Here is a 16,691-nt window from a genome sequence, read left to right as displayed (position 1 = left end):
ATATCTATATCTATACCTCTATATCTATTTATCTCTATATCTATATCTATTTATCTATATCTATATACCTATATATATCTATATATATATCTATATCTATTTATCTATATATCTATATCTATACCCCTATATCTATTTATCTATTTATCTATATATCTACATCTATATCTATTTATCTATATATCTTATCTATACCTCTATATCTATATCTATTTATTTATCTATATATCTATATCTGTATCTATTTATATCTCTATATCTCTATATCTGTATATCTTTATCTATTTATCATCTATGTATCTATACCTATGTCTATATCTATTTATCTATATCTCTATATCTATATATTTATATCTATATCTCTATATATTTATCTATATCTATTTATCTGTATATCTATATATCTAGATATCTCTATCAATATATCTATATATCTCTCCATCTATCTATAAAGATCTATATACTTCTATACCTCTCTCCATAGACAGATGCAGCCCCTAAGGAGAGCAGGCTGAGGTTCCAACGGAGGGGAGAACACAGGGAGGACCTCAAAGAGGAGCCACCAAGGGACCTGTCGTGCTGAGCCCGCCCGGCCCTGCAGCCCCCAGCCCAGCAGGTACTCACGCTGCCCGCAGTAGGTCCCCGTGTAGCCCTTCTGGCACAGGCAGGACTCCTCGTTGCAGCTCCCCCCGTTCATGCACCTCACGTTGCAGGTTTGGACTGTGGAGAAGAGCAGGGAGATGTTACGTGACAAGGACACAGGTTGTCGGGGACAGGAAGTGGACACCTCACGTGGCATGGGTGGGCAGTGGATGTTCTGAGGCTTTTCTTGCCTTCATGACCTGTCACAGGCTCTCACCCCCCTCACACTCCAGAATTCCCTCCTCATGTCTCACCTCAATCTCCCTCTTCCAGTTTTCATCCATCCCCCTTGTCCTCTCCCTCCCTGCCCTTGTCCCAAGTCCCTCCCCAGCTTTCCTGGAGCCCCTTCAGGCACTGGAAGCTGCTCTCAGGTCTCCCTGGAGCCTTCTCTTCTCCAGGCTCAACACCCCAACTCTCCCAGCCTGGCTCCAGAGCAGAGCTGCTCCAGCCCTTGGCTCATCTCTGTGGCTCCTCTGGACTCTCTCCAGGAGCTCCATGTCTCTCCTGCACTGAGGGCTCCAGGTGAGTAGAGGGGCAGAATCACCTCCCTCAACCTGCTGGCCACACCTCTTTGGATGCAGCCCAGAAGAACACATTCCTCCTCTGCAAGATGTGACAACTCAGATGGCAAATGTCTGAAGTGAGAGCAAGTTCTGTGAAAACTGTTTTCCAGCGTGTACAGCACAGGTCAGGTCTGCCAGGGGTAGGAGGGGCCGGGACTTGGCAGCTTGGAGAAAGTGGAGCTGGCAAGTGCATGTGGGAGTGGAAGCTCAGCTGTGGCTTGTGTCTTCTCCATGCATGGGACAGCAGATCCAAGCAGGGAAGAGCTGGGGCCAGTGCAAGCGAAATGTCTGGCCAGAAGGTAGTAGGACTCACAAGTGTCCAACAGGGATAATTACATGGTTGATGCCTTGTTCAAAGGAAGCCTGAAAGGAAGGAGGAGTGGGACAAGGAGTCTCCAGGCTTGGTGTTCAGAATGCTCAGCACACGTGCTGTACATTTAATCCATGCATTGCTGGTGTGGTTTGAATTAGTCACGACGTCTCCTGCTCTTCCTACTGCTCCACGGCCAGAGATCGTGCCAAACTTAGATGAAAGCTTCATCAAGAAGGAAACCAAGCTTGAGGCTTCAAAGCACTGCCTGGATTGTCAGACATCGGCCCGGGCGCGCGGGGAAAAGGCTGTTTCCAGCACTGCTCACCCTGCACCTCTCCTTGCAATTAATCAGCCCTGGGAAAGGAATTACACACAGCAAATCTGGGAGGGTTGCCCAGAGACAGGGGGAGCTTGGAAGTGTCTGTCTGTCTGTCAGGGCTGTCCATCCCTCAGAGCCCTTCCCTGAGCAGCATCCCGAGCGAGGGGGGAGGTTGAGTGAAGCTGAGATCTTTTGGGAGGGCAGGGTCTGGATGTCAGAAGAGCCCTGAGGCTCAGCCAGAAACTTCCCACCTAACTGGCAAGACTGTTCCTGGACCTGCACAGAGCAGGTCCCTTCTGCCATGATCCAAAGGCCCTGAGGTCCCACCACCATCTGACTTATCTCCCTTCCTGGCACGGATAGAACCCCCTGCAAATCTGGAGCACAGAGGAAGATCTTCCAAGCAAGAATTTCAAAGCCTGTTACTCTTGGTCAGGATTTTCCAAGAACATCTTTCAACCCAGGATTTCAAGGCCTGTTGTTCCTTCTCAGGATTTTCCAAGACTTTTAAGGCCTGCTACTCTTTGTCAGAATGTCCCCAGGTAGCAAAGAGCAAAGCTGCAGGGAAAAAGAGGATGAGAGCTCATCCCACCTACATCTTCCCATGATGGGGTTGGACTGGATTTGTTCTACAATTTATTTGATAGGCTCAGTGGCTGCAGCTGTTCTGCCAACCAGCAGGAGTGGAGTTTGCAGGCAGGTTCTCTGCCTGCTCCCTGACTGCCCCTTATCTAAACAGTCACTTGCAAATGACTCCTAAAATATCTTTACTCCCCAAAGCAGGAAAACCAAGCGTTTTGTTATGACAGAGAAAAGCAGAGTGGCTTTTATTGCCTCTGGAATGCACCATTTGTCTTCTCTACCTCCCTGAAGCATTCATGATAAATGCAGCTTCCAAACATCCCCACAATGAAGGCCAGATTTGAAGCCCCTGCAGAGGAACCCACCTCCCCCCCCTCTCCCCAGCCCATGCTGAAATCCACCCCAGGCTGAGGGGAAACCAGCTCTGTGCCCAAATGTACACACTGCTCACAGCATTCCTTGCATTCCTCCCTGATTGCAAACATATGGACCCCTCACTCCTGCAACTTTTGTGTCTCCAGCACCTTCCTCCTCTCAGCAAAACCAAGGGAAGGTCTGGGAGGAGAGGACACAACCAAAGGCTCTGGTGCTGAGCGCTTGCTGGGGGTGTCTGCAGGGCTGGAGCACAACGTGGCACTTGGGAATTCAATTCTGGGAATTTCCTGCTTTGAGTCACACCCTGAATGTGGTTGGGAGGTTTTGGGGGGGCCTTGTGCTCTGGCCTTCAGACAGATGCCTGCAAGTCACTTTATTAACAATAGCTTGTCTGGGGATGGGCAAGAGTGGAAAATCAATGTCTGGGTTGTCTTTAGCAACGCTCAGCTGAGACTTTCAAAGATGCCATAAAATCCCATGAATTCCTGCATTTTACACAGGGCACCAGCAAAATCAGCCCTCTTAAAACAACACCCTGTCACAGCTCTGCCTCTTTGCTTGCAGGATGATTCTTTTATTGTTATTCTTATTCTTATTCATTGCCTTCTTATTCTTATTCATGTCCTTCTTATTCTTATTCATATCCTTATTCTTTTCTTATTCTCATCCTGATTCCTATTCTGATTCCTACTCTTATTATTTTGTCTGGTATGTTTGGGCAGTGTCATCACAGATGGCTGCCCTGCTGATGCCCTCAGGTGCAAAGGGTCACCCAGTGTCATTGTCCACAGCTGGAGATCTAGCGTGGAGGCCACCCTGGTCACACCCTGCTACTCACTTCAGGAACAGCTGAAGCCCTTCTGGGCAGGGCTGCTGGCTGGGTGGGTCTGTGGTGGCCACAGGAGCGTGGTGGGTTTGCTGGATTCCTCCATCCAGCCTCTCCACAGATCAGGCTGGCTGTGACTTGGTTTGGGTTGGAAGGGACCTTCAAGATCATCCAGTCCCAACCCCCTGCATGGACAGGGACACCTCCCACCAGCCCAGGCTGCTCCAAGCCCCATCCAACCTGCCCTTCAACACTGCCAGGGATGGGGCAGCCACAGCTTCCCTGGGCAACCTGGGCCAGGGTCTCACCACCCTCACACTCCAGAATTCCCTCCTCATGTCTCACCTCAATCTCCCTCTGCCAGTTTTCATCCATCCCCCCTTGTCCTCTCCCTCCCTGCCCTTGTCCCAAGTCCCTCCCCAGCTTTCCTGGAGCCCCTTCAGGCCCTGGAAGGTGCTCTGAGGTCTCCCTGGAACCTTCTCTCCTCCAGAAGCAGCAGCAGAAGTGGCAGAGCAGTTTCTGCAGCCCCAGTGCACAACTTCTCTTTGTCACTGCAGCCTGTTAAAAAATGCTGGGAAATTCTCCCTGACACCCAAATCCCAGTCTAAAAAAACTCAATAATTTTTCCACTGGGAAAAAATAAATAAATAATAATAATAAAATACTTCTTTGGTTGACAAAACCAGGGAGAGATTTCATTCCACTTCAAAGAACAGCCAAGTGGGGGATGGACTTTTTGGCAGCACTGCTGTTATTTGCTGCTGGGAGATGTGGTTTCTTGAGCTGCATCCTGTAGGATTTCTCCTAGCAAAGCAGCAGGAGTGGCAAGGAGGTTGCCAGTTGTCTCCAGGTACCAGGAGCTGTGAGGACCCTCAACAGAAGCACCACAAGACATGAAAGGTTTTACACCTCCTGCCCAGTTCGGATGAGAACCTGGCTGCCAAAACACAAAGTATTTCAGAGATTTCCTTTCATTGTGACTGGGAAATGTTGACAGGGAGCACGTAACAACTCCAGAGGGAGGAGGATCACCAGGAATGTTCTCTTACCTCCAGCTGAGCCACAGTTGGGAGAGAGCTGCCCATTGGAGCACGTACACATGTTTGGCCGTGAACAAAATCCATCCCCACAAGAATTCCTGCAAATTGCTGGGGGAAGAGGAGGACACAGTGGTTAGCACAACGTGTTACCCCGTGAACTTGTGGCTGCTGAGAGGCTGTGAGTTCATCTCTGAGGAATAACAACCTGGGGAATAAGTTGGGGCACCTCCTTGAGGACCCTGATGTGGACAGGGCAAGAGTGGGAAAGAGCCACTGGTTCACTGAGGGTTCCTGGAGCCACCTTCCTTCTGCCACGGGCTGTGGCTGGTCCTGCTATCCCAGCTTTTTTATAGAATGGTTTGGGTGGGAAGGGACCTTAAAGATCCTCAGGATCCAACCCCCTGCATGGGCAGGGACACCTCCCACCAGCCCAGGCTGCTCCAAGCCCCATCCAACCTGCCCTTCAACACTGCCAGGGATGGGGCAGCCACAGCTTCCCTGGGCAACCTGGGCCAGGCTCTCACCACCCTCACACTCCAGAATTCCCTCCTCATGTCTCACCTCAATCTCCCTCTGCCAGTTTTCATCCATCCCCCCTTGTCCTCTCCCTCCCTGCCCTTGTCCCAAGTCCCTCCCCAGCTTTCCTGGAGCCCCTTCAGGCACTGGAAGCTGCTCTAAGGTCTCCCTGGAGCCTTCTCTTCTCCAGGCTGAACACCCCAACTCTCCCAGCCTGGCTCCAGAGCAGAGCTGCTCCAGCCCTTGCATCATCTCCGTGGCCTCCTCTGGGTTCTCTCCAGGAGCTCCATGTCCCCCTTGTGTTGGGGCCTCCAGAACTGGACACAGTGCTCCACAGTCCAGTCCAACTGGACTCAGGTCTCCTGAGGCCTCATTAAAGGGGGACAATCCCCTCCCTTGCCCTCCTGGTGCTTCAGCCCAGGACACCATTGGCTTTCACAGTTGGCTTTTCAGCAGCAGAGGGTGGGGAAGGCCCATCTCACTACTTCTGCCTGCTGAAAACATTTCTCAGCAGAGACATGAGACTTTTGCTCTGAGCCAGGTTGTTCTTTTCTTTTAAAACTCCTTTTTCCATGAGGGATTTTGCAGTCCATGCTCTGGCAGGGAGGAAACTGGCTGGTACTGGGATGCACCTCCTGGTGACCAGGAGCTGAGAAGATGCACCAGCAGGATGCCTTCATATCAGTCCTCAGCCTTTCTTGCCCTGGACCCCTGCTAAGCTCTTCCCCTTCCTGTGCCATGGGAGCCCAGAGCAGAGCTGGCAGTTTTGTTCCACCTGTGTAAGCAGAGATTTTATGAGAGCCCCACAGAAGAATCTCATCTCTGCGTGTTTTATAAATACAGTTACAACCCAGAGTCCCCTGAGGAACCTCCAGCCCAGATGGCATGTTTTGCAAGTTATGAGAAAAGTCAGCAGACAACCCCAAATGTCACTAACCCCACATGCCACTGAGCAGCTCTTTGGCTGAGAGCTCCTTAACCCTTTGCTGCAGCCAACACTCCCCTCCAGCCTTGTCTTGTGGTGGAGGAGATGGTGAGGATCATCAAATCCTAGAATAGTTTGAGTTGGAAGGGACCTTCAAGATCATCCAGTCCCAACCCCCTGCATGGGCAGGGACACCTCCCACCAGCCCAGGCTGCTCCAAGCCCCATCCAACCTGCCCTTCAACACTGCCAGGGATGGGGCAGCCACAGCTTCCCTGGGCAACCTGTTTTGGGGGTTGGGTCTAGATGATCTTGAAGGTCCCTTCCAACTCCAACCATTCTATGACTCTAAGACAAAAGTCTGAAAAGCTCTGGGGTGAGGACTGGGTGGCTGAGGCTTCTGGAAAACAAACTGTGGAGAACTCAGCAGTGTGATGGTCACGTATCCAGGAGGCAACTCCCAGATCCCTCAGGTAAACCCTTCAGGATGTATTCAAGACCAGATCTTGCTCCTAGCCACCCTGACACCCTGCAGCTCATGAGGAGGGTCTTCTGAGCTTGCCTCTCTCTTCACGTGGGGGAAGGAGAAGACACAGACCTCTGTGCTTCACCATCACCCAGAGTGAAGCTGGACACATTCACCTCTTGATTCCTCTTTAGAGCCCTCCTGAGTGAGATCTTCTGGCACTGGTTATTCATGGTGTTCAAGGACACATCAACTGGGCTTATCACTTGTCATCCTATAGACACCATTTCCTTTGAGAGGAGACTATTTGCAGCTTTGGGCTCAGTTTTGCACACGTGAGGCAACCAGACAGCTCTAGGTTAGGAAACATGAGGAGCTTCTCTCTAAGATGGTTGAGTTTTAGACTCTGGAGGTGGAATTTCTTCTGAAACGTGACTCGTGTCGTGTGGGAGATCCCACCAGAGGAACCCATTGTTGTCCTCAACTTGAAACCTCCTGATGCCAACCATTTTTAGGAAGTTTTGGAACAGGTTCCTTCATCTCCCTCCAGCTCATGCCTTTAACCCATGGCAAAGCAAACCACCAGCAGCCCCTTGACGGGTATTTTAGGTGTCTATCAGCACTTGAGAGGACAACAACGCTCAAATCCAAATAGGAAAGGTACCTCCCAAAGCAGAGGTGGGATTTTTCTACATCAGCATCCTGCTTTGGATGGTCACTCCAAGAAAGATGCAAATTCCTGCTTGGAAATGCTGCCTCATCACATTATTGCAGGATCAGCATGAAGCTGCTCTTCCAGCAACTGACTGAATTATTTCATCTAAACAAGCTGCTGGGAAATAACTTTCTCAGGAGTCACCAGGAGCTTTCCTTGGAGGCTGATCTTCCAAAGCAAGCACACAAACTGTCGAGCAACAAGGAGCACAGTGGCAATTTGGCAAAAGATAAAAGGCCATGGACTAAATGGGACCAGTTGCAACCGCCCTGGTTTAATCAAGCCCGGCAGAGAGAACTCCCAGCAGCTGCTGCTCCTGTCCCCATGGGCTGGGAAATGATAGAAACATCTTATAGACTGGTCTGGGTTGGAAGGGACCTTCAAGATCATCAGGATGCAGCCCCCTGCATGGGCAGGGACACCTCCCACCAGCCCAGGCTGCTCCAAGCCCCATCCAACCTGCCCTTCAACACTGCCAGGGATGGGGCAGCCACAGCTTCCCTGGGCAACCTGGGCCAGGCTCTCACCACCCTCACACTCCAGAATTCCCTCCTCATGTCTCACCTCAATCTCCCTCTGCCAGTTTTCATCCATCCCCCCTTGTCCTCTCCCTCCCTGCCCTTGTCCCAAGCCCCTCCCCAGCTTTCCTGGAGCCCCTTCAGGCACTGGAAGCTGCTCTAAGGTCTCCCTGGAGCCTTCTCTTCTCCAGGCTGAACACCCCAACTCTCCCAGCCTGGCTCCAGAGCAGAGCTGCTCCAGCCCTTGGATCATCTCCGTGGCCTCCTCTGGACTCTCTCCAGGAGCTCCATGTCCTCCTTATCTTGGGGGCTCCAGAGCTGAAGGCTGAGATGTGCTCTGCTCCCCAGGCAGCTCTGGGGAAGGTGGATACTCACGGACGATGCACTGGTTCCCTCCGGGCAGCGTTTTCCAGCCGGGGCAGCAGTAGGAGTGAAACCTCGAGCCACAGACATTGGGCCTGAAAATTAAAAACAATTGATTTCTTTTTTCCCCCCCTCTCTATTTCTCTGCAGGGCCATGGGATGGACTCAGCATGTACCAGCACTGCAGGAGAGCACCCGAGTAACCTCTTGTGGGACAGCTCTCTGTCGGGTTCCGTTCCCCCCCAATGACTCTGAACAATCCATGTTTGATTCCCACCAACAATATCTCCATAACCAACTTCTCACCTCCCTGTGAAGAAGGTTTCGGGGCTCTGATCTTACCCTGACCCTCTTAGGACCACACAGGGGAGTGAAGAAGACCATGCCATGCCATGCTACACACCCATACAGGAACCAACAGGCTTCCCAAGACAATTCCAAAAGGAAACATCTTTTTTAAAACTCCCAAAGCATTGGTTGATTGTTGTTGGGTTTTTTTAACTTTGAAGATGTGTTGATTCATCCCGGATCTCCAGCTAAATGAGCAAATTCCTTTCAGAGGAAATGAGCAAATTCTTTCCAGAGAACACTCTCTTCCTATTTCCCTGCTTTTCTGTCACCAACAAGGGGCATCAGGCAGGTTCATTCTCAGCCTCCTTCCATTCCTGTAAAACAGCATCCCCAGCTCTGCCTGTGCCTCTGTAGGACCTTGGATGGTTCTACTCCCCTCCCAAGTCAAGAAGTACTGGCTGCAGAACTTGTCTTGCTTGTCCTTCATAGAATCATGGAATGGTTTGGGTTGGAAGGGACCTTCAAGATCATCTAGATCCAACCCCCTGCATGGGCAGGGACACCTCCCACCAGCCCAGGCTGCTCCAAGCCCCATCCAACCTGCCCTTCAACACTGCCAGGGATGGGGCAGCCACAGCTTCCCTGGGCAACCTGGGCCAGGCTCTCACCACCCTCACACTCCAGAATTCCCTCCTCATGTCTCACCTCAATCTCCCTCTGCCAGTTTTCATCCATCCCCCCTTGTCCTCTCCCTCCCTGCCCTTGTCCCAAGCCCCTCCCCAGCTCCTGGTTGCATCAGGTTGGTTCCACACAACCCCAGCAAGCCCTGCCATGGATATTCCAGTGCCAGTCCCAGTTAGAAGCAGACATCTGTCTGTGGTTGGCATTAACTGGGCAGATAAGTTCCCTCTGAGCACACCAAGGTCCTGTCAAGCCTGAGTTTCAGCCAGGCTTCCCAGCAGGCAGGCAGGATGGATGGATGGGTGGCTGATCTTTAGTTGGCATGGACCTCTCCCTGCAGTGTGTAGGCAGCCCAGAGAGCTCAGCCAGCCACCAGAGTTTTAATTGCACCTGAATCTCTCTGCTTCTCCTTCCATTTCCCACACAGGGGTGGGAACAGCTCTGCAGGGCAGGTAGACATTGACCTTAGGACACTCCTGGTCTTCACACTTTGGCCTCATGCTTCTTCAAGCCTTGTTGAAGACTGAAGAGTGTGATACAGCTATTTTAGCAGACAAAAGGCTGAGAGAGATTTTTTGTTTGTCAAATCAGTGAAGGAAGAAGAATCTGGCATCAAACCCACAGACCAAAAGAGAAGAAAGGGGAAGAAATGGATGATAAAGTGGGTGTTTTGAACTATGGTGGCATGAACTACCTCTTCCTGAGAGCCCCTGAGCCAAGGATTTCACCAGCTCTGTGCAGGGATCCTGGGAGAGGTCCTGGGCACCCTGTTACACAGGAGGTTTAAACCACACCAGCACAATTGTTCCTCCAAAGCTGAACCTTTCCGAAGCATCTGCTAAACATTAGAAGAGTTTCAAAACAAAACATGGGGGAGAATCCGTTTTGAATGGCTTGGAATTAATGGTGTCACAGAAATGACCTAGAGGGAGAAAGAAATGAGATGCCAAAGCAACAGCTCAATAAGGGGAATGTTGTTTTGCAAGGGAAAAAAAAAATAAATAACAGAATCAGCAAAGTTGTGACAAAATTGCTTCTCAAAATTAAGAGCAGTTACCTCGAGCCAGGGAAATCTAAGCTGGAAACTCATGTTCTCACCAGCAAGAAGGTGGGGATAAAAGGCAGGTCATTTACTTGTTCAATGGAAAACAGCAACCAGAGTTTGTGGTGAGATGCTGCAAGAAGGGAAAGCTCAAGGTTTGAAGGAAAATAGTTTATATTCAATAAACTTGCCCACAACATTGTGACTAAAACTGATAATCACAATCCACAGACATTTCAGAGCCATCAAGAAACATCTCAATGATCAGTCATAGAATGCCAGGCTGGTTTGGGTTGGAAGGGACCTTCAAGATCATCTAGATCCAACCCCCCTGCATGGGCAGGGACACCTCCCACCAGCCCAGGCTGCTCCAAGCCCCATCCAACCTGCCCTTCAACACTGCCAGGGATGGGGCAGCCACAGCTTCCCTGGGCAACCTGGGCCAGGCTCTCACCACCCTCACACTCCAGAATTCCCTCCTCATGTCTCACCTCAATCTCCCTCTGCCAGTTTTCATCCATCCCCCCTTGTCCTCTCCCTCCCTGCCCTTGTCCCAAGCCCCTCCCCAGCTTTCCTGGAGCCCCTTCAGGCACTGGAAGCTGCTCTCAGGTCTCCCTGGAGCCTTCTCTTCTCCAGGCTGAACACCCCAACTCTCCCAGCCTGTCTCCAGAGCAGAGCTGCTCCAGCCCTTGGATCATCTCTGTGGCCTCCCCTGGACTCTCTCCAACAGGTCCATGTCTCTCCTGTCTTAGGCATGTGGCTTTTCCAGGATCTATGATCCTACCTCTCCACACAAGCTGGAAACATTAACTCAAGATCCCTTTCAGTGTTGATCTCAGCCTGAGTCTTTGCTGGAGAACACCCCTGCAGGCATCAGCCACCCTTGGCCGTGGTGGAGATCACCAAGGGGGACAATAATTACTGCCAAACGTGATGGTGGCTTTTGGGTCTTGCACCTCCCCACCCAGAGGGCTGGAGGATTGTGTCACGGCGTGAGAGCAAGACTGGAAACCAAGATGACTTTTGGATCCTTGCTCCTGGAGGGCAGCATGGTTGTGTCCTCCTCCTTCTCGAGTTCCCCCCGAGCCCTCAGAGGTACTGCCAGGGTTTCCTTCAGTGATTTACCAGCTTCGTGGGCTGTGCCACCTGCATCTTCACTGCTGACTTCCCCAGGTCCGGCCGTGCCCGAGCAAAGGACACAGTTTCACAAGGAATTTGCCAAGGAGGAAGCAAGAGGAGCCAGCAGTTCCTTCCCACACAACCCCCTGCTCCATGTGGGGGATATTGGCTCAGTCCTGCTCGGTCCCTCCTGCCTGAAACACCATCCTCATGTTTGGGACCCCCACACCCCCTCGGGGGCTTCCAAATACCCCCCGACCCCCTCCAAATCCCCTCTGGACCTTTCAAATACTTCCTGACACCCCCAAATCCCCCCTGGACACTTCAAATACTCCCTGACACCCCCCAAATCCCTTCCCTGGACCCTTCAAATACCCCCTGACACCCCCCAAATCCTCTCTGGACCTTTCAAATACTCCCTGACACCCCCAAATCCTTCCTGGACCCTTCAAATACTCCCTGACACCCCCCAAATCCCCTCTGGACCTTTCAAATACTCCCTGACACCCCCAAATCCCCTCTGGACCTTTCAAATACTCCCTGACACCCCCCAAATCCCCTCTGGACCTTTCAAATACTCCCTGACACCCCCCAAATCCCCTCTGGACCTTTCAAATACTCCCTGACACCCCCAAATCCCCCCTGGACACTTCAAATACTCCCTGACACCCCTCAAATCCCCCCTGGACCCTTCAAATACTCCCTGACACCCCCAAATCCTTCCTGGACCCTTCAAATAGTCCCTGACACCCTCCAAATCCCTTCCCTGGACCCTTCAAATACTCCCTGATACCCCCCAAATCCCCCCTGGACCCTTCAAATACCCCCTGACACCCCCCAAATCCCCTCTGGACCCTTCAAATACCCCCTGACTCCCCCCAAATCCCCTCTGGACCCTTCAAATACCCCCTGACACCCCCCAAATCCCCTCTGGACCCTTCAAATACTCCCTGACACCCCCCAAATCCTTCCTGGACCTTTCAAATACTCCCTGACACCCCCAAATCCTTCCTGGACCCTTCAAATACTCCCTGACACCCCCCAAATCCTTCCTGGACCTTTCAAATACTCCCTGACACCCCCAAATCCCTTCCCTGGACCCTTCAAACACTCCCTGACACCCCTCAAATCCCCCCTGGACCCTTCAAATACTCCCTGACACCCCCAAATCCTTCCTGGACCCTTCAAATACTCCCTGACACCCCCCAAATCCCCTCTGGACCCTTCAAATACCCCCTGACACCCCTCAAATCCCTTCTCTGGACCCTTCAAATACCCCCTGACACCCCCCAAATCCATTCCCTGGACCCTTCAAATACTCCCTGACACCCCTCAAATCCCCCCTGGACCCTTCAAATACTCCCTGACACCCCCAAATCCTTCCTGGACCCTTCAAATACTCCCTGACACCCCCCAAATCCCCTCTGGACCCTTCAAATACCCCCTGACACCCCTCAAATCCCTTCTCTGGACCCTTCAAATACCCCCTGACACCCCCCAAATCCATTCCCTGGACCCTTCAAATACTCCCTGACACCCCCCAAATCCCCCCTGAGGCCTCCAAATACCCCCCAACCTCCTCCAAATCCCTCCTGGGCCCTTCCTATACCCCCTGACATCCCCAAAATCCCTCCTGGGGCCTCCAAATACCCCCCAACCCCCTCTAAATCACCCCTGGACCCTTCAAATACCCCCTGACACCACCCAAATCCCCCCTGAACCTTTTAAATACTCCCCGACACCCCCCAAATCCCCTCTGGACCCTTCAAATACCCCCCAATGCCCCCAAATCCCTCCCTGGGGCCTTCAAATACCCCCCTATTTATCCTAGAGAAAGAATGATCTGAAACTGAAGACAACCTTGACCCTTAATTTAGCATTTCCTTTAATCAACCCAGCAAATGCATCATATCAAAGTATATGCCTTTTAACTGAGCACTTAGTTTAAAACAAAGTTATTCAGCATTTTCTACTCTTTTCAGTATTTTATACTGTTAGAAAATGAGGAGAAATTGACCTGTTTTTTTCCAGATAGTTATTGCTTTTCTACTTGCCTTGGCTGCCATCAGAATAAATCCCTGTGCTTGCAACTAAGTGCTGCCCAAGTTTAGGTGACCCCAAGGGTTGACACCTGAATTTGAGCTGCAAGTTATTACCCTGAAAACCAAAACAGAGAGAGATGGAAAACATTTTTAAAGTGTCTATCCCTCCATTTCATACAAAGGAATGAAGCAAAACCCAAGGAAAACCTTACACAGACTGGATGGGTTTTGGATTCCATCAGCTTCATGTCAAGTTCAAGCCCAATATTTCTCTCTTTTTAGCAGAGTGGGTTATAAAATCTTTAGTTCTGCACTTTTTCCTGGTTAATGATGTTATTTCCACCACCCCCTTTATTCAGCTCTTCACACATTCAGCAAAAGTGATGGGAAAACTGAAGTTTAAATCATGGAATCATGGAGAAGACTTGCCTTTGAAAAGGTCTAAAAATGGAACTGGGTTCCAGGAACTACCCAACACTTTCACTTGGAAAGCAACTTCACCAACTCCTCCACCTCTTTCTCTTTTTTTTTTTTTTCCCCTCCCCCTTAAATTCTGAAATAAAACCTTCTCATCCAATTCTTCAAACTTCCAACCAAAAACCCAACTGACCTATTAACTTCTCTGCCAGGCAAACTTGGGCCATGCCAGGAGCTGCCTCCACGTTTTCTGCCAATAACCAGAGAAACCAACCTAGGCCAGAGGTCCAAGATCAACCATTTCACAATATAAATCAAGACACGAGGAAAATTTAGGAGCAAGAGTTAAGTCAGAAGTTTCCAGCTACTGCCTTCATTTTGTTCCTTCTGTTATTTGTGGTATTTCACCTCTGGCTTTATGAATAAACATCAAGCAGGTTAGGTGGACCTGGAAGCAGCTGAGCTGTGCCCAAGAGGTGACTGGATGACAGTGACAGAAGCTCCAGCTGCACTTTCCTTAAAATCACCCCCATTCAACTCTAAACTTGGCTTTAGAGACAAGTTTTTGGAGCACAGAGACTCACGTCCTGCCCAGGGTAGGATTCTGGTGGGGGAAGGCAAGAAAGCTTTGCTGGAGCTTGACCATGTTCTTCCCTACCGTGTTCTCCCTCATCATTTCTAATTGGAGATGCCCCAAAGCTGCCTCCTTGCAGATGGAGAGTCCTCTGTGTGTCCAGAACCACAGATTTCACTCGTTTCTAGCAAGGAAATGAGTATTTAGAATGGAATTTCTTTACTCAGCTCTCATGAGACCCCACCTGGAGCACGAGGTCCAGTTCTGGAGACCTCAACATAAGAAGAACATGGAGCTCCTGGAGAGAGTCCAGAGGAGGCCACGGAGATGATCCAAGGGCTGGAGCAGCTCTGCTCTGGGGACAGGCTGGGAGAGTTGGGGTGTTCAGCCTGGAGATGAGAAGGCTCCAGGGAGACCTGAGAGCAGCTTCCAGTGCCTGAAGGGGCTCCAGGAAAGCTGGGGAGGGGCTTGGGACAAGGGCAGGGAGGGAGAGGACAAGGGGGATGGATGAAAACTGGCAGAGGGAGATTGAGGTGAGACATGAGGAGGGAATTCTGGAGTGTGAGGGTGGTGAGAGCCTGGCCCAGGTTGCCCAGGGAAGCTGTGGCTGCCCCATCCCTGGCAGTGTTGAAGGGCAGGTTGGATGGGGCTTGGGGCAGCCTGGGCTGGTGGGAGGTGTCCCTGCCCATGCAGGGGGGTTGGATTTAGATGATCTTGAAGGTCCCTTCCCACCCAAACCATCCCATGATTCCATGATGATCTCAGTGTCAGCTCCAGCTTAAACTGGTGCCATGTGGCCCAGAATCACAGCCTGGGGCTTTCCCTCTCCTCTGCACCTGAGCCTCCAAATTTAGGCAGAAATCATCTACATCCCACCAGTTTTTGCAGTTCCCATATACTCTCCCTTCTCCACTCCCCAGTGGCAAGCTGGAAACTAAGAAGGTGTCCAAAATCTCCAGGAAAGCAGCTTGGAAACTCCTCATATTCCCCATTTCTCCCTCCTGAATTGAGACCCACACCAGTCATTTTGCAGGCAATGGAAGAGGTGAGACAGACACCTCCTGAAACATCCCCTCTTCATCCATCTTCTCAGTTGCAGTGGCCCTTTCATAATTAATGGCTTTGACATAATTAGTTGTATTTCAAGTCAGGCTACAGCTCAGCCTTTATTCTTCCTTGAAAAAAACCAGGCAGCCATGAACTTACAGGAAATCATCCCTCAGCTCAGCTGGCTGCAGACTAATCATCTTTTCTTTCCCCTTTGTTAAACACATTCTTGCTCTTGGAAACTGTTCAATAGTTCATTAAACTAATAATCCCCTTCAAATCCTGCCACATAAATGGATTTGTCAGGGCTGTTCCTTTCAGGAGAGGGGCATTTTAAATTGTCTCTGCTTTAATGAGTTTAAGGACAGATTAAATCATGGCTCTGGCTGTGATTTATTGCTCCACATTACTTCATTAATTGTTATTTGTAAAAGCAGTGGTGAATAACAGGGGGGTTTATTTTGCATTTATTTCATGCTTTGCATGTATTTCATACTTGTCCATTTAATAAAGGAGACTGGGATGGGAACAGAGCTCCAAATAAATGTTTTTTCCAGCAGAATTATGTCCAATAGTTTCTCCTGTGTTGCTGAAGCCTCTTCTACCAACAAGACAGCTCCAGGTGTCCTGGTGCAGGGCAACAAGTAGAGTTTGTGTTGGTCATGGTGGAGTTATCAGGGAGCAGTTTCTCACCATGAATTCATAGAATCATGGGATGGCTTGGGTTGGAAGGGACCTTCAAGATCATCCAGATCCACCCCCCTGCATGGGCAGGGACACCTCCCACCAGCCCAGGCTGCTCCAAGCCCCATCCAACCTGCCCTTCAACACTGCCAGGGATGGGGCAGCCACAGCTTCCCAGGGCAACCTGGGCCAGGCTCTCACCACGTGAGACAACTTCAGAAGTTTCTAAGTTGTTCTGAGTGGAAGGAACTGGACATCACACTCTGTGATTCAGTGATTCCCACAGAAACCAGAGTGTTGAGGACATGGTGGCTGGAGGTGGTGGCCCAGGGCTCAGCAGGGAAGGTGCCAATTCAGCCCCAAGTGATGCAGCTCAGCTTTGCTGTATTTTCATTTCAGTTTTATCTGAAACCCTTTCATGGCAGCCTCAGAACCAAAGATATTTCAGGGATTGAAATTAGTGCCTCTCTCTCTGAACAAGGAAGTTGTGGGTCTTGGAAAGCAAATCTTGGAAATGGTGTCATCAGCTCCTAAAACAGACACCACAGATACGTGTGTTGAGAGGTTCAGGTGTGTGTTTAGAGGTGTGACATTACAGAACAGATGGTTCCACAAATTAGAAGCATCCAGAT

The 16,691-nt window shown here is 50.6% G+C and overlaps 1 protein-coding gene across 1 annotated transcript in view; it reads right to left on the bottom strand.

The window, feature by feature from the left end:
* The window catches only part of LOC127394028 (fibrillin-2-like), a 101,371-nt gene that overhangs the window by 81,279 nt on the left and 3,401 nt on the right, over positions 1-16,691 (bottom strand). Inside the window, exons 2-4 of the mRNA XM_051639725.1 lie at positions 8,175-8,257; positions 4,670-4,768; positions 625-720 (exon numbers count right to left, since the gene is read on the bottom strand). Of these exons, the coding sequence (XP_051495685.1) occupies positions 625-720; positions 4,670-4,768; positions 8,175-8,257 (278 nt within the window). The remainder of the gene's footprint in view (positions 1-624; positions 721-4,669; positions 4,769-8,174; positions 8,258-16,691) is intronic.

This window comes from Apus apus, chromosome 24, assembly GCF_020740795.1.
Source record: "Apus apus isolate bApuApu2 chromosome 24, bApuApu2.pri.cur, whole genome shotgun sequence".
NCBI lineage: Eukaryota > Metazoa > Chordata > Aves > Apodiformes > Apodidae > Apus > Apus apus.
Note: the sequence above shows the minus strand (reverse complement) of the source record. Positions and strands in the feature narration are given on the sequence as shown.